We start from the raw sequence: 22,824 nt of genomic DNA on the forward strand, positions 1-22,824 counted from the left end.
CGACTTTCGTATCATCCGCAAACTTGCTCACCCAACCTTCTAACCCCTCTTCCAGGTCATTTATAAAAATGACAAACAGCAATGGTCCCAAAACAGATCCTTGCGGAACACCGCTAGTGACGGCACTCCATGAAGAAACTTTGCCATCAACTACTACCCTCTGTCTTCTTCCATCCAGCCAATTCCTATTCCAAACCTCCAACTCACCCTCAATGCCATATCTCCGTATTTTCTGCAGTAGCCTACCATGGGGAACCTTATCAAACGCCTTACTAAAATCCATATATACCACATCTACCGCTTTCCCCTCATCAACCTCCTTCGTCACCTTTTCAAAGAATTCAATAAGGTTTGTGAGGCACGACCTGCCCTTCACAAAACCATGCTGACTATCCTTGATCACATTATTCCTATCCAGATGTGCATAAATCCTATCCCTTACAATTCTCTCTAAGACTTTGCCCACAACAGAAGTGAGACTCACCGGCCTATAGTTACTAGGGTTATCCCTACTCCCCTTTTTGAACAAGGGAACCACATTTGCTATCCTCCAGTCTTCTGGCACTACTCCTGTAGACAAAGAGGACATAAAAATCAAGGCCAATGGCTCTGCAATCTCCTCCCTTGCTTCCCAGAGAATCCTAGGATAAATGCCATCAGGCCCAGGGGACTTATCTATTTTCACCTTTTCCAGGATTTCCAACATACCTCAAAGCCATCCATTCTACTTATTTGTGACTCAGTATTCACATCGACGACAATGCCCTGTTCCTGAGTAAATACTGAAGAAAAGTATTCATTCAGTGTCTCCCCAATCTCTTCCGCCTCCACACGCAACTTCCCACTACTATCCTTGACTGGACCTATTCCTACCCTAGTCATTCTTTTATTCCTAACATACCTATAGAAAGCCTTAGGGTTTTCCCTAATCCTACCGACTAAGGACCTTTCATGTCCTCTCCTTGCTGCTCTTAGCTCTCTCTTCAGGTCCTTCCTGGCTACCCTATAACTCTCAATCGCCCCAATTGAACCTTCACGTCTCATCTTGAGATAGGCCGCCCTCTTCCATTTAACAAGGGATTCCAATTCCTTATTAAACCACGGCTCCCTCGCACGACCCTTTCCTCCCTGCCTGACAGGTACATAATTATCAAGGACACTCAATAGTTGCTCCTTGAACAAGCTCCACATATCATTTACACTCTTGCCTTGGAGTCTACTTTTCCAGCCACACATCCTAAGTCATGCCTCACCGCATCATAATTTCCCTGACCCCAGCTATAACTCTTGCCCTGTAGTACACACTTATCCCTCTCCATCACGAGAGTAAAAATCACCGAATTATGGTCACTATCCCCAAAGTGCTCACCTACCTCTAATTCTAACACCTGGCCTGGTTCGTTACCCAGAACCAAATCCAGTATGGCCTCACCTCTTGTTGGCCTGTCTACATATTGTGTCAGGAAACTCTCCTAACAAAATAACAACTCAATAAAGACAAATAAAAGTCACTTCTATCTCTGTAATTCCATGATAATTTCTGGGTTATAAGATTGTACATTACACGAAAAGCAAACAGCAAACTTCAGCATTATCATTGTGTATGAATGTTCATTCCTGTCATCACCATATTTCTCCACAAACAGAAATCATTCCTGTAAATTATGCAACTTAACTTCCAATGTCAATTAGAAATAAAAACATTTATGTTAAAAGTGTGCTCATTATCCTAAAGATAGTAAACTATACTTGGAACATTACACTCCTCCGTTAACTACTCTAGTTTCTTGCTACTTAATTAAATTCTATCTGAATAAGTTCAGCTGGCTAAAAGGAACTTTTTTTAATTAAGTGAGGCTTAACCAAATTATAATGGCAACTGACCATGAGTTAGTTAGGACTGGAATGGATAATTTTTGACCTGTCATATATTCACACTATTACTACTATTATTCACTTGATTACTACTTTAAGGCGCACCTTAAAAGTAGTAATCAAGAAAATAATGCATCTTCAGAAAGTTAGCGACCTAAATAGACAATTGCACAGAAACTCAAGTTTCAAAATAATCTCAGGAGTGGGCACGAGGGAGAGGAGAATTATTGGAAGTGTATGATACAAATAAGACTCCAATGTGTTTTATTTTCAGTATCTCCACTTCCAAGTGAGACTTCAAGTGAACTTGCTTTAATATTTCAGAACAAATTTCAGGTTTCCAAAGGAGGGTCACTGGACTCAAAACATTGTCTGTTTTGTCTTCACAGGTGCTGCTAGACCTATTGCGTTTCCTTGAGCAATTTTTGCTTTTGTTTATTTTCTCTTTATTAACCACTGTAATGCTTAATGATTCCTCTAAATTTCTGATACCACTTGCTCATTTTGGAAGCGAGAACAAAAGAAGAGAATATTATTTAATTGGAGAAGAACTTCAGCAAGTTGCAACACAAAAGGTATTTAGAGGTACTTGTGCAAATAATGTAGTACACAGGTGTAGTAGGTAACCAGGAAGAATAACAGAATGTTGATCCCAATAACAGATGGTTGGAGTCCAAGAGAGGAAAATCTTAATGCAACTATAAGTAGTGCTGGTGAGACCATATTTGGAATACTGGGAGTAGATTTGGTCTCCTTATTTAACAAAATATATCATTTCAATGGAGGTAGTTCAGAGACGCTTTGCAAAGGTGACCCCTGGTATGAAGAGATTGTTGTATGCTCAACAGGTTGGGATTCTACTCACGAGAGTTTAAGATTGAGAGATAATCTCATTCAAACATATAGAATTCTTAAGGGGCTGAGAAGATGTCCCCTCATGTGAGAATCTAGGACCAGACAACATAGTCTCAGATAAAAGGGGCACTGACTTCAAGCTGAGATGAGGGTTGAGTCTTTGAAATTCCTTGCCACAGATAGCTGTGAGAGCAGAGTCTGTGCATATATTTAAGGCTGTGATTGATTCTTCATCAGCAGGAGAAATCAATAGTTACAGGAATAGGGCAGGAAATGGACATGAGAAATGTCAAATCAGCCAAGAGCCAATCAAAAGGCACAGCTGGCTCGAGGAGTCAAACAGCCAACTCCTGTTCCTATGTCTTATGGGCTAAAATTAATTTCCTTACATTTACCTTGGTGGCATTTTCTAATTTTGCATCAGCTTGGGGAAACTTACCACAGAATTAGAAAAACAGTGGAGGAGCAGAGTAATAACCAATAGATAATAGGAACACATTGGTAGAATACTGTAGATATATTGTATTCATTGACTTTGGCAACATTGGTTTCCCCCTCAACAAAGCAATCAAGGTAAAAACCTGAGAGGATTTGACCCAAGTATACAAAATAGTGTCGAGAGAGTGTGATGCTGGAAAAGCACAGCAGGTCAGGGAGCATCTGAGAAGCAGGAGAAATCGATGTTTTGGGCATAGTCCTTCACCAGGAATGAATCTCGCCAAGTATAGAAAATAGTTCACCCTTTTGCATTGAAATGGGGAACATAAAATGTTTAATCTTTTACACAGTAGCCAACTTCCAGGATCAAGGATGTCTCCGAGAGGGTACAGAATGTTCTCAAAGGGGAGAGGGGCCAGCAGGAAGTCACTGTACACAGTGGAACTAACGACATAGGAATGGAAAAGATTGAGATTCTGAAGGGTGATTACAGAGAATTAGGCAGGAATTTAAAAAGGAGGAACGCGAGAGTAGTAATATCTGGATTCCCAGTGCGACAAACTAGTGAAGGCAGGAATAGGAGGATAAAGCAGATGAATGCATGGCTGAGGGGCTAGTGTATGGGGGGGGCGAAGAGAGAGAGCGGGAGAGAGAGCACGAGCGGGGGAGAGAGAGCGCGAGCGGGGGAGAGAGAGCGTGAGCGGGAGAGAGAGAGCGCGAGCGGGAGAGAGAGAGCGCGAGCGGGAGAGAGAGAGCGCGAGCGGGAGAGAGAGAGCGCGAGCGGGAGAGAGAGAGCGCGAGCGGGAGAGAGAGAGCGCGAGCGGGAGAGAGAGCGCGAGCGGGGGAGAGAGCGCGAGCGGGGGAGAGAGAGCGCGAGCGGGGGAGAGAGAGCGCGAGCGGGGGAGAGAGAGCGCGAGCGGGGGAGAGAGAGCGCGAGCGGGAGAGAGAGCGGGAGAGAGAGCGCGAGCGGGAGAGAGAGCGCGAGCGGGAGAATGTGTGTGTGTGTGTGTGTGTGTGTGTGTGTGTGTGTGGTGAAACCAGGGAGATAGTGAGGAAAGAGATCAATCGGAGACTGGTACAGTTGAGAACAGGAGCAAGTCAAACAGTCAGGGCAGGCAGGGACAAAGCAGAGAACAAGGTAGGACTGATAAATTAAACTGCATTTATTTCAATGCAAAGGGCTTAACAGGGAAGACAGATGAACTCAGGGCATGGTTAGGAACATGGGACTGGGCTGTCATAGCAATTACAGAAACATAGCTCAGGGATGGACAGGACTGGCAGCTTAATGTTCCAGAATACAAATGCTACAGGAAGGATAGAAAGGGAGGCAAGAGAGGAGGGGAAGTGGCATTTTTGATAAGGGATAGCATTTCGGCTGTACTGAGGGAGAATATTCACAGAAATACATCCAGGGAAGTTATTTGGGTGGAACTGAGAAATAAGAAAGGGATGATAACCTTATTGGGATTGTATTATAGACCCCCTAATAGTCAGAGGGAAATTGAGAAACAAATTTATAAGGAGATCTGTTATCTGTAATAATAGGGTGGTTATGGCAGGGGATTTTATCTTTCCAAATATAGACTGGGACTGCCATAGTGTTAAGGTTTTAGGTGGAGAGGAATTTGTTAAGTGTGTACAAGAAAATTTTCTGATTCAGCATGTGGAAGTACCTACGAGAGAAGGTGCAAACCTTGACCTACTCTTGGGAAATAAGGTAGGGCAGGTGACTGAGGTGTCAGTGGGGGCGCAGTTTGGCACCAGCGACCATAATTCTATTAATTTTAAAATAATGATAGAAAAAGACAGACCAGATCTAAAGTTGAAGTGCTAAATTGGAGAAAGGCCAATTTTGATGGTATTAGGTAAGAACTTACAAAAGCTGACTGGGGGCAGATGTTCACAGGTTAGGGTGAAAAGGAAGGCTGTAGGTGTAGGGAATGCTTGATGACTAAAGAGATTAAGGGTTTGGTTAAGAAAAAGAAGCAAGCTTTTGTTTGGTACTAGACAGGATAGATCGAGTGAATCCTTAGAAGAGCATAAAGGCAGTGTGAGTATACTTAAGAGGGGAATCTGGAGACAAAAAGGGGACATGAGATAGCTTTGGCAAACAGAGTTAAGGAGAATCCAAAAGGGGTTTTACAAATACAAAAGGGTAACTAGTGAGAGAATAAGGCCCCTCAAAGATGAGCAAGGGGGCCTTTGTGTGGAGCTGCAGGAGATGGGGGAAGATACTAAACCACAGCGAAGAGGATTACCTCAGCTTACAATAGGATCTTGATCAGATGGGCCAGTTGGCTGAGGAGTGGCAGATGGAGTTTAATTTAGATAAATGAGGTGCTGCAATTTGGGAAAGCAAATCTTTGCAGGACTTATACACTTAATGGTAAGGTCCTAGGGAGTGCTACTGAACAAAGAAACCTTGGAGTGCAGGTTCATAACTCCTAGAAAGTGGAGTCGCAGGTAGATAGGATAGTGAAGGTGGCATTTGGTATGCTTTCCTTTATTGGTCAGAGTATTGAGTACAGGAGTTAGGAGGTCATGTTGCAGCTGTACAGGACATTGGTCAGGCCACTGTTGGAATATTGTATGCAATTCTGGTCTTCTTCCTATTGGATAGATGTTGTGAAACTTGAAAGGGCTCAGACAAGATTTACAAGGATGTTGCCATGGTTGGAGGATTTGAGCTATAGGTAGAGGTTGGAATAGGCGGAGGCTGTTTTCCCTGGAGCGTTGGAGGCTGAGGGTTGCTTTAAAGAGGTTTATAAAATCATGAGGAGCATGGATAGGCGAAATAGACAAAGTCTCTTCCCTGGTGTGGGTGAGTCCAGAACTACAGGGCATAGATTTAAGGCGAGAGGAAAAAGATATAAAAGAGATCCAAGGGATAACTTTTTCATGCAGGCGGTGGCGCATGTAGGGAATGAGCTTCCAGAGGAAGTGGTGGATGCTAGCATGATTGCAACATTTAAAAGGCATCTGGATGGGTATATGAATAGGAAGGGTTTGGAGGGATATGGGCTGGGTGCTAGCAGGTGGGACTAACTTGGGTTGGGATATTTGGTTGGCATTGACAAGTTGGACTGAAGGGTCTGTTTCCGTGCTGTACATCTGTATGCATCGATGTGTGAGATTTGCTGGGCTGATGTTGATTTAGAGACTCTCACATGGCAGCTGAGCTGTTATTGCAGTTTGTTAAAATAACCTTGTAAGTCCTACGGTCAAGAGTAAGGCTTTCACATCAAAATTTAAGTGGGTACTTACTTCTTCCCAGCTGTCTCACGTGAATAGTCATCTCTGCAATAAAACTCCTGAAATGACATGCACAACATGAAATTAACACTGTCATTTCAGCACTTCTACCAACCCACTGTTACTGAAATTTATAATAAATTTCATTAATGCCCAGCACATCGTGAATAATTGAAGAGTGTATGGTATTGGAAAAGCACATCCGGTTAGGCAGCATCCGAGAAGCAGGACAGTCGAAGTTTCAAGCATGAGCTTCTGCTGATGAGATCATGCTCGAAACGTTGATTCTCCTGCTCCTTGGATGCTGCCTGACCAGCTGTGCTTGCCTAGCACCACACTCTTCAACTCAGGATCCCCAGCATCTGCAGTACTCACTTTCTCCATATTGCAAATAATAGTAAACAAATTGGATTCGTTTACTACAGTTGTACTTGTTTAACTGACAATACAGCATTCTGCATTAACTGCAGCAAGCACAGAAGGCAAAACTACAGAAGGCAGTAATCTATTTTAGGACAGTTTAAATGTTACCTGTGTTGAAGCTTCTGAAAGGGTCAGATGTCTAAACTATACACAAACTCATATTTCAAAGAGATTAAGAAACAAATACAACAAGCATCTGTTAAACAATGCCAATTATTATATAACTGGCACAACACTGACGGCTGAGTCATGTGTGGTGGAGGAGTCACAACTGGTGCTGAACAACGTGCAGTCATCAGCGAACAAACCCACCTCTGACCTAATGGCGGGGCAATTGGTGAAGTCGTCCTTAGATCAAGGACACTCCCCTGAGGAACTCCTACAGGTATGTCCAGGAGCTGAATTAACGGTCTTCAACTACCACAACCAGCTTTCATGTCAAATATGACTTCAAACAGCGGAGAGTCGTCCCTGAATCTCATTGACTCCAGTTTTACTAGAGCTCCTTAATGCCACAAATCAGTCAAGTACAGCCTTGATGTCAAGGGCACTCACTTTCTCCTTACCCCTGAATTGAGCTCTTTCGTCCATGTTTGAACCAAGGAGCTAAGTTGCTCTAGTGGAACACAAACTGAGCATCAGCAAGCAGGTTATTACTGAGCAGATGCCGCTTGATATCACTGTTGATGATACCCTCCACCACCTTACTGTTGATCAATAGGAAATGGATAGAATGATAATTGGTTAGGTTGGATTTATCCTGTTTTTTTGTGTACAGGATACACATGGACAATTTTCCATTGTCGGGTAGGTGCCAATGTAGTCTAAATGTTCTGGAACAGCTTGGCTAGGGTCACGGCATGTTCTGGAGCACAGATCTTCAGTACAATTGCCAGAACATTGTCAAGGCCCCTAGCCTTTGCAGTATCCAGTGCCTCCAACTGTTTCCTGATATCACATGGAGTGAATCAAACTGGCTGAAGACTGGCATCTGTGATGCTGGGGACCTCTGGAGGATGCCAAAGGCCATTCCAAAACTGGTAGGGATTACATCGTATGGAATTCATTGTTTCACAAGCCAAATTTAGTTAATTTTCATCATCTGTGTATCACAACTAAGTACAGCAGCTTACGTAACCCATCATTTGCCATATACAAATTTAGACTTTTTAAAAAAATATTTGCCATCCATTGGTGTGGTAGTATTTTTAAAAAATCATACTGAAATATTAATCCATTTTTTACCTGTGATACAAACAAAATAAAGGATTGACGTATATAAGAAAACAATGTTCAGCAAAAGGCAGTGAATTTCCTGCTCATTAAGAACTTTGTGCTCTAGCTTAAGTATCTAATATTTTGCATGCAGTCTTTTTAGCTTCTGGTCTTAGTCAATTAACATTAAGATGACTACTCATCTCTGCAGTAAATTCAGAAAGATATTTTCTATTAGAGATAAGCTCTATTACATGCATTGATATAAATGAAAGACAGAACACAATAAAGATTTTAAGACTGCATTATATCTGAAATTTTAAAAAATGTCAGTGAAATATATTTCAGAAAACCATTCTTGCATTTAGCATAAACAAGAGCATTTGTATTCACAGCACTCTATATACATATATATGGTAATTTTAACCATGCATTGGCATCTGAATGAAAAACTAGTGAGGCGGAACTATCTTCCTGACTGGCTAGTTCCACTTAAGAACAAATAAACTCTGGTACTGTCATAGAACTTAATTTTTAATATTAAGTTCACACACAAATCTACAAACAAGTTTGGTTGTGCATTTTGAAAGATACTGCACAAAGTAAGTTACCCCGTCAATGTATGACTCAGTCCTGGAATGTAGTTCTTGGTAACCAGTTTTTTTTTTCAGAACCATGCATGTTTTGAATCTGTACAACTCACTTCTGATCCTATATTGGGTCAACTGAGATCAAGCACAGCAACTTCACGATTCAGAGAAGCCTGTCAATAGGCCCAATATCCACCACTCTTGGATGCCAGTATGTTTCTCTGCCAAGCTCAGTAAAGTTCCAATCTCCATCAGCCCTAGGTCCCTAGAACACCTATAGGAAAAGTGACACCAGAAATCAACAGCTGTCTATGATTGCTTGAACCATCATTCCTACAATGGAAGGATACCATGTGATAGCTTAGTGCAGCCTAAGCAACATCACATGTTTGCAAGAGAGATTTCTGGTGTCACCTCACCCCATGACAGATTAAAGGAGTGACAAGTTTGTCACTTTTGTTTAGCTTTCTACCTAAATGCCATTCATCTCTGCTGTAAAAATATTTGCCATGCACTTGAAAGTAGACAGGTCAGATCCTTCTGCCCACTGATGTGCACCAATGTTTTTTGCTCTCCAAAGACAATTACTATCTTCTATACTCACAGTTACCATGCAAAGCTGCATAATATTTTAGGAAATAGAATGAAATCTGATAATTTAGCACTTTCCTAAAAGTAGGTTTTGTACAGTAGATTCCTGCTATTTAGCCTAGTAGTCACAAAATTTCCAAATAAACTGAAATCATTTTTGAACAATATATTGCAGCTTGAAGTCTAAAAGAATTATACAAATCCACTTATTTTCTTCCAAAATAGCAGGTGCCTACTATACCATGCTTAAATATTCTTAGCATTCATAGGGGTACTGGACAACTACCCCACAGAAAGCTCTATATAAACAAAGAAAGCTGGCTGAGAAACATGCTGGTACCATACCATCATGTATGGAGTAACTCAGCTTTTAATCAAAAGAAAATCATTAGCTGTAACTGTTACATTTTTTTGGAATAAAATTTAAAAACATTTTTCCTGCAAATATCTTTTTGACAAGCTAGCACAACACGTCATTTCCCTGCTCCTTCAGTGTTGAAAGCGTTTAACAACATTCTGTCACTTCTACTGAGTAGAAGGATCAGAAAACCACAACTCATATCTTAATATTGATATATTCAAAGGTAACAAAATATCTTAATGTAAACTGAACAGTAGACTACACTTTTGCTAACCTTTTTTATGTTAAACAAAATTTACAATACTACAGATTAAACTTCTTAAACATTTAAGTTACTGAACAGTTCAAACTGATCAAATGAGGAGAAATGTCTTCACAGGCAATTTAGCATTCAGCATTATAATTACATCCTACAGCATTGTTACCAAGCTCAATAAAAGTATAATGATGCTGCAGATGGATATTGCAAAAACAATCTCGAAGTGCGTTCCTGCTCATCCCCTGAACTCTATCGTTTCTGGCTTTTCTTCCCTTACGGATACTAACATTCTTGTCTAAAGCATGGTGGGAGTTCAAATGCACAGAAAACACAAGTTCTTATGCATCCATTGGATTGTTCAGAATGGCACTGCAAAAAACCTGGAGGATTACTGGTCAGCACTTGCAGTTACTGTTGATACAAAAAGGTCCAGGACAGCTGGTAAATACTAGAAAAAAAACAAGAATTTACCGTTGAATAATTAACAAATGTTTATTTTGTGCATAATGGACCGTTGCCATCTAGGTTGTGTTATGGCAAGAAGAACTTGAAATGTACTCAATTAGTGCTCAATTCCGTAATAAAAATAATAAATTCTGCTGCTTAAGGAATAAGTAGAATTTACAATGCACCATTTAAGTCCTAAAAAAGATACATGCACTTAACTAACGAAGCTGCATTTGATTTGTTAATTATTAATAACATTAACAAGCAGAGCTCTTTTCCTGGAAGTTAATCAAGGATTAAATATTAGCCAGGATGAGCTACTCCAATGGCAATCTTTGCATTTATGACAGTAAATCAGGATAGAATTGCAAGAATATCTAATCTCAAAAAGTGCACTTACATCTTTAAATGTATGTTATTCTGTATTGTGTAGCCCCTGGAAGAATTACTGCTTTTATATCCTGCACAGCTGTGCACTCACCACTCATGGGGGAAACCATGCAGCCAACAACTACATTGCTCCCATCACTGAAATTTAGCCTCATTTGACAATTAGGGATTAAAAGGCTACTAAATTACTATTTCAGAATTGCAAGAAATAAAAACCATCGAGTTCATTACTGTAGAATTGTTCAGCTGATTCAAATTAAAATATGCCAAACCTGTTGTGATCAGGTCCAACTTGTGAATACTTATAATCTGCCTGAATCTTCTCTTTTTGGAAAAATTGATTAAGTTGAGCTTTGGCATTTTCAAGTGTCCAGTTGCCATGAAGACCAGCATTCAAATCCAAACCTTCAGATTCCAGAGTCTGGGGAGGGGAGATTTGTTTTTCTTAAAAAGACATGTATACAAAGCTGTCATGACAAAGTTTTAAAAAACCTTACAGTAGGAAATATCATAAAATAATCATTACAGGAATAAATGCATTAAGTATCTAAGCAAGCTCAAAATGTGCTGATGCACTTAGCGTTCACCATACACCAAGAGGTACACCTAAATGTCAACCAGTATTAAAACTAGGAAAGGCAGGTGAAAATTGTGGTGGACAGCATCCCTACTCTGACTTGCCAAGGATTCATAGAGTTTTCAAGCATTGTGTACCCTTTCAGGAGCGAGAATCTTAGCTAATCTTGCTCATTACTGAACCTGAAGACATCACTGATTAAAGTACAACCACATTTGATGAGAAGTCAAAACTCCTTGTGTAACTCAAGATCACGTCACTACGAGACCAAGGAATCTCATGTCTGATTATTTATTCTGGATTAGTGGTGCTGGAAGAGCACAGCAGTTCAGGCAGCATCCAAGGAGATTATTTATTCTATTGGTTATGCAGGTTAACTGAAATATATGAAATTAAAAACAGGTACAAACATATTTCTGAGCTGACAATCCGAACAACTTTCCATTCAGAGGTTTCATCTCTTTAAACACTTGCATTTTCTTACATAACTTAGTACATTATCGATTCAAAATTCAAGAGATTTCACACAGAAAATGTTCTGATAAAAGGTTGTGATGATATTTCTTCCACACAGTCATAGAGACGTACAGCATGGAAATAGACACTTCGGTCCAACTCGTCCATGCCGACCAGGTATCCTAACCTAATTTAATCCCATTTACGAGAACTTGGCCCATAATCCTCTAAACCCTTCCTATTCATATATCCATCCAGATGCCTTTTAAGTGTTGTAATTGTACCAGCCTCTGCCACTTCCTCTGCCAGCTCATTTCGTACATTAACACACACTGTGTGAAAAAGTTGCCCCTTAGGTCTCTATTATATCTTTTCCCTCTCACCCTATACCTATGCCTTCTAGTTCTGGACTCCCCCACCCCAAGGAAAAGACCTTGTGGTCTATTTATCCAATCTATGCCCCTCATGATTTTATAAACCTCTATAAGGTCACTCCTCAACCTCCACCGTTCTAGGGAAAACAGCCCCAGCCTATTCAGCCTCTCCCTATAGCCCAAATCCTCCAACCCTGGCAACATCCTTGTAAATCTTGTCTGAGCCTTTTCAAGTTTCACAACATCTTTCCAATAGGAAGGAGGCCAGAATTGCATGCAATATTCCAACAGTGGCCTAACCAATGCCCCGTACAGCTGCAACATGATCTCCCAACTCTTGTACTCAATGCTCTCACCAATAAAGGAAAGAATACCAAACACAGCCTTCACTATCCTATCTACCTGTGACTCCACTTTCTAGGAGCTATGAACCTGCACTTCAAGGTCTCTTTGTTCAGCAACACTTCTTAGGATCTTACCATTAAGTGTATGTCCCTCTGATTTGCTTGCTAAAATGCAGCACCTCGCATTTATCTAAATTAAACTCCATCTGCCACTCCTCAGCCCACTGGCCCATCTGATCAAGATTCCGTTGTACTTGGATGCAACCTTCTTTGCTGTCCACTACACCTCCAATTTTGGTGTTACCTGCAAACTTACCAACTATACCTCCTATGTTCACATCCAAATCATTTACATAAATGACAAAAAGAAGTGGACTCAGCACTAATCCTTCGGACTCGCCACTGGTCACAGGCCTCCAGTCTGAAAACCCTCCACCACCACCCTCGATCTTCTACCTTTGAGCCAGTTCTGTATTCAAATGGCTAGTTTTTCCTGTATTCCATGAGATCTAAACTTGCTAATCAGTCTCCCATGTGAAATCTTGTTGAACACCTTACTGAAGTCCATATGGATCACATCTACCACTCTGCTCTCATCAATCCTCTTTGTTACTTTTTCAAAAATCTCAAGTTCACGAGACATGATTTCCCACACACAAAGCCATGCTGACTATCCCTGACTTTCCAAATACATGTAAATCTTGTCTCTCGTGACTCCCTCCAACAATTTGCGCATCCATTGACGTCAGGCTCATCAGTCTATAGTTACCTGGATTTTCCTTATCACCTTTCTTAAATAGCAGCACCACGTTAGCCAACCTCCAGTCTTTCAGCACCTCACCTGTATCTAACGATCATACAAATATCTCATCAAGGGGCCTAACCATTTCCCTAGCTTCCCACAAAGTTCTAGGGTACACATGATCAGGCCCTGGGGATTTATCCGCCTTTATATGTTTCAGGACATCCAGCACCTCGGCCTCTGTAATATGGACATTTTTCAAGACGTCACTATCCATTTCCCCACATTGTATATTTTCCAGGTCCTTCTCAGATCTGCTGTGTACTTCCACCATTCTGTTTTTATTTTGGTTTTCCAGAATTAGCAGAATCACTTTTTTTTTAAATTCTCATTTATTAGCAAGTTTGCACAGAAAATATTCTTTACAAGTTTGAAGACATTTACAATACAGCTCTTATCACCATATAAATTCTCTTACTGCTTGGGCTTCCTGTTCATCTCTCTTCTCATAATATTCCTTTAAATTGGCTCCACGTTCCCAGTAACCACTGAATCCTCCTCCCTTACCCTCTCCACTGTCAGCATCTGCAAACACAAAAGCATTTAAACAGTAATAGTTAAATAATATTTTGAAAATTCTTTCTACTAAACAGTCAGATCAAATTTAATAGCACTCTTATAATGCTTTCAAGTTGCTGGTACCTGATATAATCATCACATCATAAACCTGAGATTTGTTTAAAACCAATACAAGAACCATTATGCCTAAGAGGTGGTTATGGCACCATGACACATAAAATAACTTGGTACACTTTTCCAGTTAGGATGTGGTGCACAGAAATTCACAAACTTACCACATTTAAATCCTGATCAAAATTAACACAGCTGCCTTAATTGAATCATAAAATGTTACGGCACAAGATGATCCTAGCCCTTGGCTATTTCATTGAGTTAACCAATTTATCCCATTCCCTGTTAATTTCCTATTTCCCTGTTTTTGCCTTTTTCATTTATTTATTCAATTACCCATTAAAACTGCTTCTACCTTACTTTCAGCCAGTGCATTATAGGTCATAACAACTTGCTGGCTGAAGAGAAAAATTTGTCAATTTGTCACCTTAAAACTGTGATTTCCAGCTATCAATTCTTCCATCACCAGTTTCGCCTAATTTGCATCATTATCATATGCCCTCTAGACACTTACAGATAGTATCTAATTATATCTCAGAACTGACAGAAATCTGTCCAGCCTTGCCCACCTGACATCCAAGACAAAGGTAAACAAGTTCCTCAGAATTACTCTACATAGGTGATGTTGCAGTATCATACCATATAGAGGACATCTTCGGCAACAAATTGGGAGACTCTCTGCAAGAAGTCTGGTTTAACTAGAAAAAGATCATTAAAGCAAGAGCTCTGGAGGATGATAGTGAGTGAATAAATTAATAACACGTGACAACTCGGTCATTTTCATCAGTGAATGACAGCTGAATACCCAAAGATCTACCACACAGTGAACTAGCTATCAGGTCACAATCCACTGGACATCTGCATCCCCAATATAAGGAGAACAGCAAGTGAGATACAAGGATGGTGGACACAGACAACTGGGAGGTGATCAACAATGGCCATGACAGTGGATGGATGTTTACTGTTTTGAAAGGCACTGGAAGATAAAGTCAAATCGGAAAGCTCAACTAGCCAAGAAGAAAACCAATAGAAAAGGACGTTTTAGCAAAGGTGCATCACCTCAACCCATTGCCTTCATTTGCAGAAAACATAGCAGCGATTGCCATGCCAGAGAGGGGCTTGAGCTTCAAAAGCAATGTTTAACAGAGAGTTGAGCATCAAGACAAACAAACGTCACAATATGGATGGCTAGAGAAGTGATTGCTGGGCCTCTTGCTGAGATATTTGTATCATCGATAGTCACCAGTGAGGTGCCAGAAGACTGAAGGTTGGCAAACGTGGTGCCACTGTTTAAGAAGGGTGGTAAAGACAAGCCAGGGAACTATAGACCGGTGAGCCTGACCTCAGTGGTGGGCAAGTTGTTGGAGGGAATCCTGAGGGACAGGATGTACATGTATTTGGAAAGGCAAGAACTGATTCGGAAAATTTAGAAGGAATTTTCTTTCCAGCTTTGTGGACCTCCAAAGTCTATGCATGGCAATGACTTTTGGAACCCAAAGTCAATGTTGATGCTGATTGTCATGTATACAATGCTGGAGGAGGTTCATGTGCAGCTTTGACAGAATGTTGCTTCTAACCTTATACTGTCACTGATGAAGATGGTTGACATTAGCACACTACCCAAAAGAAGCCCTGCAGGACTACACTGGAGTGGAAAGGATTGGACTCTAAAACAAAGCATCGTCTTATTTTATGCTCAGTCTGGCTCTAGCAGTGTTGAACATTTTTACTGATTCCCACTCTTCAACTTTACTTGGGCTCCAAGACACCAAATGCAGCCATAATGTCAATGGTAGTCATTCTCACTTCATGTTTATTGTCTAATTACATTCCTGTAATTACAGTACAACTTTTACAAGGCTGCCAAATTTTAATAAAAGTTTTTTTAATTTGTTTGAGATGTGGGTGTCATTGGCCAGATCAATATTTACTGCTTATTCCAAATGCCCTAACGATGGTGGTAGTGAGCTGCGCTCATGAACTGCTGCAGTCCTTTGTGTAGGGAACACCGAGAGTTGTTAGAAAGGGAATTTGAAAATTTTGACCCAATAACAATGGCGTGGTAATTTAGTTCCAAGTCAGAATGTTGCATGGCTTGGAGGGGGAGCTTGCTTCTGGAGATGTTTGCATGCATCTGCCTCCTTTGCTTTCTAGGTGGTAAACGTCATGGAGTTGAAAAGGTGCTGTTGCAGAAGACTTGGTAAGATACTGCAGCGCGCCTCTATCTCCAGTATGCGTCAATGACGAAGGAAGCGAATGTTGAATGTCGTCAAAGGTTCTAATCAAGCCACATACTTTCATCTGGATGATGTCAAGCATCTTGAGTGTTGTTGGAGCTGTACGTATTCTACCACACTCCTCACTTGCACTTTGTAAATGGTGGACAGACTTTGGTGAGTTAACTATTGCAGATTTTTTGCCTCGGATGTGCTCTTATTGCCACAGCATTTATATAGTTTTTGCAATACAGTTCGGGTCAATGGCAATTCCCACAATGTTGACAGAGAGGGATTCAGCTACAGTAATGCCATTGGAATGTCAACAGGCTATGGTTAGATTCTCTCTTGCTGGAGTTAGCTGTCGCTTGGCACTAATGTGGTGCGAATGTTACTTGCCCAAGCTTGAACATTGTCCAGATTTGCTACATATATATTTAAGCTGCTTCAGTAACTGATGAGTCACATTTGGTGGTACTCAATATTGTGCTATCATCAGCAAGCATGCCCATTTCAGACCTCTTGATAGAGGGGAGGTCATTGACAAAGCAAGTGAAGATGGGAAGTTTGGCCATATGTTCTCCACAGTTCAAGTGCAACAGACTATACTGTTACGTAAATAACATAAGGCACTAGCACGTAATACATAGTGAGCATTTATGTCCAACAACTACTGAGTTGTAGGGAAGTAATAAAAAGTACAAAAATAATCCAAGCAGATGGATGATTAATCTCACTACAGACCAGATATTACTGCATGAACTCAGCTTATGTGGCACAAATGGTGAAAACATTAATTTAGGTTTCATAAAATAAAACTGGAACTTCACCATGGAAGACCTTTCATTTGCTGTTTTAACATTTCCCAAACACACAGGAATATGTTCAGAGTCCATTTTAAACATGATACAGTCCTACTTTAAAAACAATGACTTACCTTGTTCTTTTTTCAAAGTTAAGTGAGGAGCACAAGGCCCACCGAATGGCAATTCCTCCGTCACACTACTTTGACCACTATTAACACAATCGGGTTCAATTCCCTATCAAAAGTTAAAGAAAGTAACCATCAAAATTTAATTAAATAGTTTACATCCACCAAGTGTATATTCGTAGGTGGGTATTATGTCAATAAGTGATCAGATAGATTGCCAAAATCAAGTACATGAAGAAAGGAACTGGTGGAATTAAGCAAGCTTCCTTAATTTTGAAACCAAAAACAAACGTCATAAAATAGAGGTACATACAAGTTTTAGGTTTCTTTCATTCATATTTAAGTTCAAGCTTCTGAACATATAAAACTCCTCTTCTGTAACATTCATCTAATAGTCCACAAGCTTTCACATAAAAAAAAAAATTCTGATAAATTCATTAGAACAGGACAGAATGTAGTTTGAAGCATTTTAAAGATTAAAAGAGTTATTAAAGCATTGTAAGGTCATCTGTATCCGAGGGTACTATGAAACATTCACATAGAATTGATTCAATAGCGAAATATAAACTACAACACAGAAAAGATAAATTTCAAATAAAGCTTCTGCTTCACAGTAAAAAAAAAAGAATAATACAAATAATGAAAGGAAGAAATGATTAAACGTGCAACCACCTTCAAAGTAGGAACCTCATCAGCTTTCATCACTCCAGTCCTAACAAGGTAATTGACAAAATCCCTGGCAGCATTTGTCTGAGCATCCTTTTTGCTGGTGGAGTTTCCCATACCAGTATAATTAAATCCATCTATTCGAACCTAAATAAAACAGTGTCATGGATGAATATTCTCTCAGTTTTCTTCTTTTCAAGTCACATTTCGTTAAGCATTCTGTGCTGTAAAAGCTATTACACTATTTATTTAAAACACTGATTCAGACACACGTTCTTGTCCGAGCAAAGATTATAAGAAAGATCTGCATTTGTATGAGGATACTTCAGATTGCTTGACCATCCCCTTCTTCTGAAAGGTTGACTCTAATGTTTCCAATAACATCACAGAAGGATACAGTCCCTTCTTACTTAGCTTTCTTTTTCCGAGGAAAGGAAAAAGCAAGAGCTAGGCACAGGTGCTTAACACAAACAATCAAGTGCTGCAGAAACAGAAGAAAATGACAACTTCAATCAGAAAGAAGGGGCCAACATAATGATAAAGTGGCATTGTAGGAGGAGAATGCTTAGCTGAAAATGAGAAGGGAGCATAAACTAAACTGCCAGGATACCTTAACAGATGTGTAGTTGTCTGCTTGGCAGACAGATTGTGTTGGTGAGCAAATATATTTTGTAGTTCTATTACTTTAATGTACATTGAATAAAACAATGACTACTCTTTTTCCTGAATAGCAAACATTTTAAACTAACTTATTTACTGGTGTGATTAATTGCATTTGAGCCCAAGGTGATATCCCTACCCCGCCAAAGTTTCAAACCAGCAAATATCTAAGTCTGACCTTAGCCCCAAAGTAAACAGAATTTCAAGCTTGGTCTCAAAGACAGAAAAACTTCAGAGATTTAAAACACTGAAGTCTAAATTCCCTACTCGCTATTTCTGTTGCCACTCTATAGGCAGTTATTAACACAAGGTCTCAGGCAGTAAATTGAAGAGAGGTCAAAATTGGCAGAACATAAAACTACAAATATCATACCTCACAAACAAATTTTTGCCTGTTCTTGTTACCAGCTGCACGGATATCATAACTCGGAGTGACCTTGCGTTTTCCACACCAAGCATACAAGAAGTTCTTTATGTCTGTCATGGTTCAGCTAGATTCCTGACACTTTCAATGCTAATTGTTTGCTCCCTGTGGAAACAAAATAGCAGTAAATGAGAAAAACAAGAACGAAAACATTAAAAGTTCGAGACAAGACTGATATTTAAATGGGACATTTTCTAAGTCTATTCTTGAAAATAGTGGATTTTTGTTTGAGTTTCTTAATAAATTTGCCATCTCCACCATTGTTCAGTTGGTAGCACACTCACCTCCAGTCACAACATTCTGGCTTAAAGTTCCATTCCAAGATTTGGATGCAAAAATAGAAGCTGACATATCAAAGCAAAATGAGAAAGGAGAGCATTTAAAAGTGCTGATTTACAGGCAAGACCTTAAACAAAGGTCCCATCTACATGTGAAGAAGGGCCACGTGAGGTTCTGAAACACTAACTCTGCTTTCTGTTCACAGATGCTGCCAGACCCACTGAATTATCCAGCAATTTCTGTTTTTGTTTCAGACTTGCAGCGTCTGCAATTATTCTTTTTTTGCCAAAGTCCCATCTACCTGCTCAGCTGGATGTAAAAGATCCCGTGACACTAGTCCAGGAAAATTATCTTTGGTCCTGGTCAATGTATAGCTCTCAAACAAACAAATTAACTCGTCTTTATCAATTGCTACTTGTGGGAATTTGATGAATACAAATTAGCTACCACATTACCTCCATTACAATGGCCACACTTTAAAATGAATTAGCAAAACACTTTTGAGATGTCGAATTTTTGAAAAATATGTGTATATATAATATATATATAAAAATGCACACCTTTATTTTCTCTTTTGTTTAGAGCCCCATTTCTTCCTTGTTCCTCAAAAGCTATCAACTGAGCAATACAAAGCAAATTTCTCTATCAAAGTATACTGACCACATGTTACATGTTTTTGCTCTGTGTATAACCAAGTACCGCTGAGATGGAAGTATTGCACTAAATTCACTGCTTAACTAAGTAAAACACTTGATACCACAGATAATTTGTTGAGCGATACTTCTAAGTCTGTTCTGATAAATAAAGCACAACAAAGACGGCAGACTAGGTAATGTGCAGCTACTGCAGTATGAGGTTTCCACAGCAGTCACATTTGCAGTGTTTGCAGCTTGAGCAATTTGGCTCACAGTTGATGAGTTGGAGTCTGAGCTTTCAACAGTGCGATGCATTACGAAAGACAAAATACCTGGACATTATCCGCCGGATGGGGGCCACAACACCTATTAGGCTAGGTACTTGGAATCTGGCTCCTGGCTAAGAATAGAAGTCTAAGAGATAGATATTTGAATCCAGGAGGTGGAGATCTTCAGCCCTTGGAATTTATCCAATAGGTTTAAAAAGGTCCTTGCAGCTCATGTGATGACACAGGGAGGATGAGTAATCTGACGCATCATGGTGCAGGGAGCAAGAAACTTTAGTAAACAGTACAATTTGGGGATAGATACTATTCTCTCCCACCCACGTTGAGTCCCAAAGGCTGCACAGACTGTCTGATGCTATGGTTCAAGGTAGCTCCTCGGGCTGATGAGGTACTTGGGAGTAGGACAGGAAGGATCCAGATGTATTGTCCATGTGGTTACCAATGACATAGGACAAAAAGAGGTTCTGAGAAGGGAGTCTAAGCAGCAAAAGACGCAAATTAAAAACAGAACCGCAAAGGTAATGTTAGGATTAATACCTGAGCTACAAGCAAATTGGCATACAGTAATTAAGATAAAGACCTAGGAGCATTTAGCCCATCGGGTCTACTCCGCCATTCAATGAGATCATGGCCAATACATTAATCCCTAACTCTGTTTTCCTGGCTTTTTCCCATATCACTTGATTCTCTTTCTGATTAAAAGTCCATCCACCTCAGACTTGAATGTACTTGAATGACCCAGCTTTGACAACTCTCTGCAGTAAAGAATATGACAGATCAATACCTTCAAAAATTCTTCCTCATGTCTTGAAGGTACATCCCCTGATTCTGACATTACAGCCTCTAATCCTGAATTGTCTCAAGGGGAAACCTTTCTGTATTTATGCTGTCAAGTTCCCAAAGTTTCAAAGAGGTCACTGCTCATTCTTCTAAATTGCAAGTAGTATTTGCGCAATTGATTCAACCTCCTCACAACACAATCCCTCTATACTTGGTATCAGCCTAGTGAACCTTCTCTGAACTGCTTCAAATCCAATATATCTTGCCTTAGCTAAGGGACCAAAACTATTCATCTGTGGTCTGATGAGTGCCTTATATAGTATTAGCAAAACTTGCCTACTTTTATACTCCATTTTATTTGAAATAAATGCTAACATACCATTTACCTTCATAATTACCCACTGAACTTGTGGTAAATCATGGACAAGAACTCCCAAATCCCCTGATCTGTAACTTCTGCAGTCTTTTGACATTTGAATAATATTCAGTCATCTATTCTTCCTGCGGAAGTGTATAACATCACATTTTCTCACATTATGTTCCATCTGCTAAGTTTATGCCCGCATATTTAACCTGTCTCTCTGTGAACACTGTCATCATCATCACTTGCATTACCATCTATTTTTGTGCTATCCGCAAACTTGACTATTGTTTACATTCATGTTCTTCATCCAAATCATTAATATGTATTGCAAATAATCATAGCTCCAAACTGATCCCTATGACAACCATGAGTTATAGGCTGCTATCCTGAAAATACGCCCTCTTAGCCCAATTTGTTTTGTCTATTAATTAGCAAATCCTCAGTCTGTGTTAAGATACTAACTCTAACAGCATGGGTCTTCTTAAGTAGCCGATGTGTGGTAACTTATCAAATGACTTCTGAAAACTCATATTACATCTACTGCTTCCCCTTTAGCTATCTTACCTGTTATCTCAAAGAATTCCAGTAAATTTGCCAAACATGATTTCTCTTTCACAAAGCCATACTGACTCGGCTTAATCATGTTATGCATTTTTAAAAGCTTTGGTATCACATGCCTTCTAATACACCCTAACACTTTCCCAATCATTAACATTAAGTGAATTGGCATGAGCTTTTACCTTTTATTGGGTCTCCTTCCCTTTTTAAACAAAATGTGTTTCACTGGCAGTTTTCCAATTCTCTGAGACTTATCAGAATCTCAGGATTCCTGGAAGCTTGTTACCAATGCATCCACTATCTCCATAGCTAGCTACTTTAATGTTCCAAGATGTATCCCCAATCAGGTTCAGGAGGCTTTAGCTCCATTAGTTTCTCAGCACTTTATAAAATATTTAAAGAGGCAAAAGGAATGAAGGCAAATAAATACAATAACTATTCTTTAATGTTGAAATGCTATTAGTGTCCTCTACCATGAATTCAAATTCAAATCCTCTATTTCCTAGTTCTCACTATTATTTCCCCAGCCACATAGTACAAGGGGCCTATGATCACTTCGGCTTCTCTCTTCCTCTTTCTACTTTTAAAAAAGGTCTTGCTGTCAGTCTTGATATTATTTACAAGTTAACTCTAAATATTCTCTTTTAATTTGATGTTATTGTTAATTTACTTGGTTAACCTTGATTGGCTTTTGTCCTTATTGGACTATGGTCTTTCCTGAGCCATGAACTAATTTCTTAAACATTTGCCATTGTTCCTCAACAATCTTTGCTGCTAAACATTTTTCCCCCCCAGTCCACTCGATCCAGCTCTGCCTCATTCTTTTGTCATTACCATTACCGGATATAGTTGTGCATAGGTCGAATTTTGATGGCGGTTTTTAAAGCCTAAATTAGGGGGCCGACTAATGCATAAAATTGTGTTTTCCAGGGGATGAAATTTATGCTTGGTAGGAGTCAAAAAAATGGACAAACAAGAGCCAGATCATTATGTAAAATAATAAACAAAAGGAAAAAAGAGTTTTGGCCATTATTGAATATTTATCTCCAAAATAATTCTCCATTCTGCCTGCTACGGTAGAATGGCACTGCAGTCCCCTTGTACATTCCAAAACCTACCACAGAAGCCAAAAACTGCGGATA

The 22,824-nt window shown here is 39.8% G+C and overlaps 1 protein-coding gene across 2 annotated transcripts in view; it reads right to left on the reverse strand.

Moving 5' to 3' along the window:
* Positions 1 to 22,824, reverse strand: part of dhx9 (DEAH (Asp-Glu-Ala-His) box helicase 9) — a 73,398-nt gene that overhangs the window by 35,754 nt on the left and 14,820 nt on the right. The window contains exons 2-7 of one of the 2 annotated variants that reach the window (XM_043699530.2): positions 18,729 to 18,884; positions 17,702 to 17,842; positions 17,036 to 17,138; positions 13,671 to 13,777; positions 10,972 to 11,120; positions 6,436 to 6,482 (exon numbers count right to left, since the gene is read on the reverse strand). In XM_043699530.2, the coding sequence (XP_043555465.1) occupies positions 6,436 to 6,482; positions 10,972 to 11,120; positions 13,671 to 13,777; positions 17,036 to 17,138; positions 17,702 to 17,842; positions 18,729 to 18,839 (658 nt within the window). In that variant the 5' untranslated portion in view covers positions 18,840 to 18,884. Of the gene's footprint in view, positions 1 to 6,435; positions 6,483 to 8,764; positions 8,903 to 10,971; positions 11,121 to 13,670; positions 13,778 to 17,035; positions 17,139 to 17,701; positions 17,843 to 18,728; positions 18,885 to 22,824 lie in introns of those variants that run through there. The other variant, XM_043699531.2, reaches the window with a different exon arrangement.

The sequence above is a fragment of the Chiloscyllium plagiosum genome, unplaced genomic scaffold, assembly GCF_037043375.1.
Source record: "Chiloscyllium plagiosum isolate Xiang-an unplaced genomic scaffold, Cpla_swu_hap1 HiC_scaffold_9, whole genome shotgun sequence".
Classification (NCBI taxonomy): Eukaryota; Metazoa; Chordata; class Chondrichthyes; order Orectolobiformes; family Hemiscylliidae; genus Chiloscyllium; species Chiloscyllium plagiosum.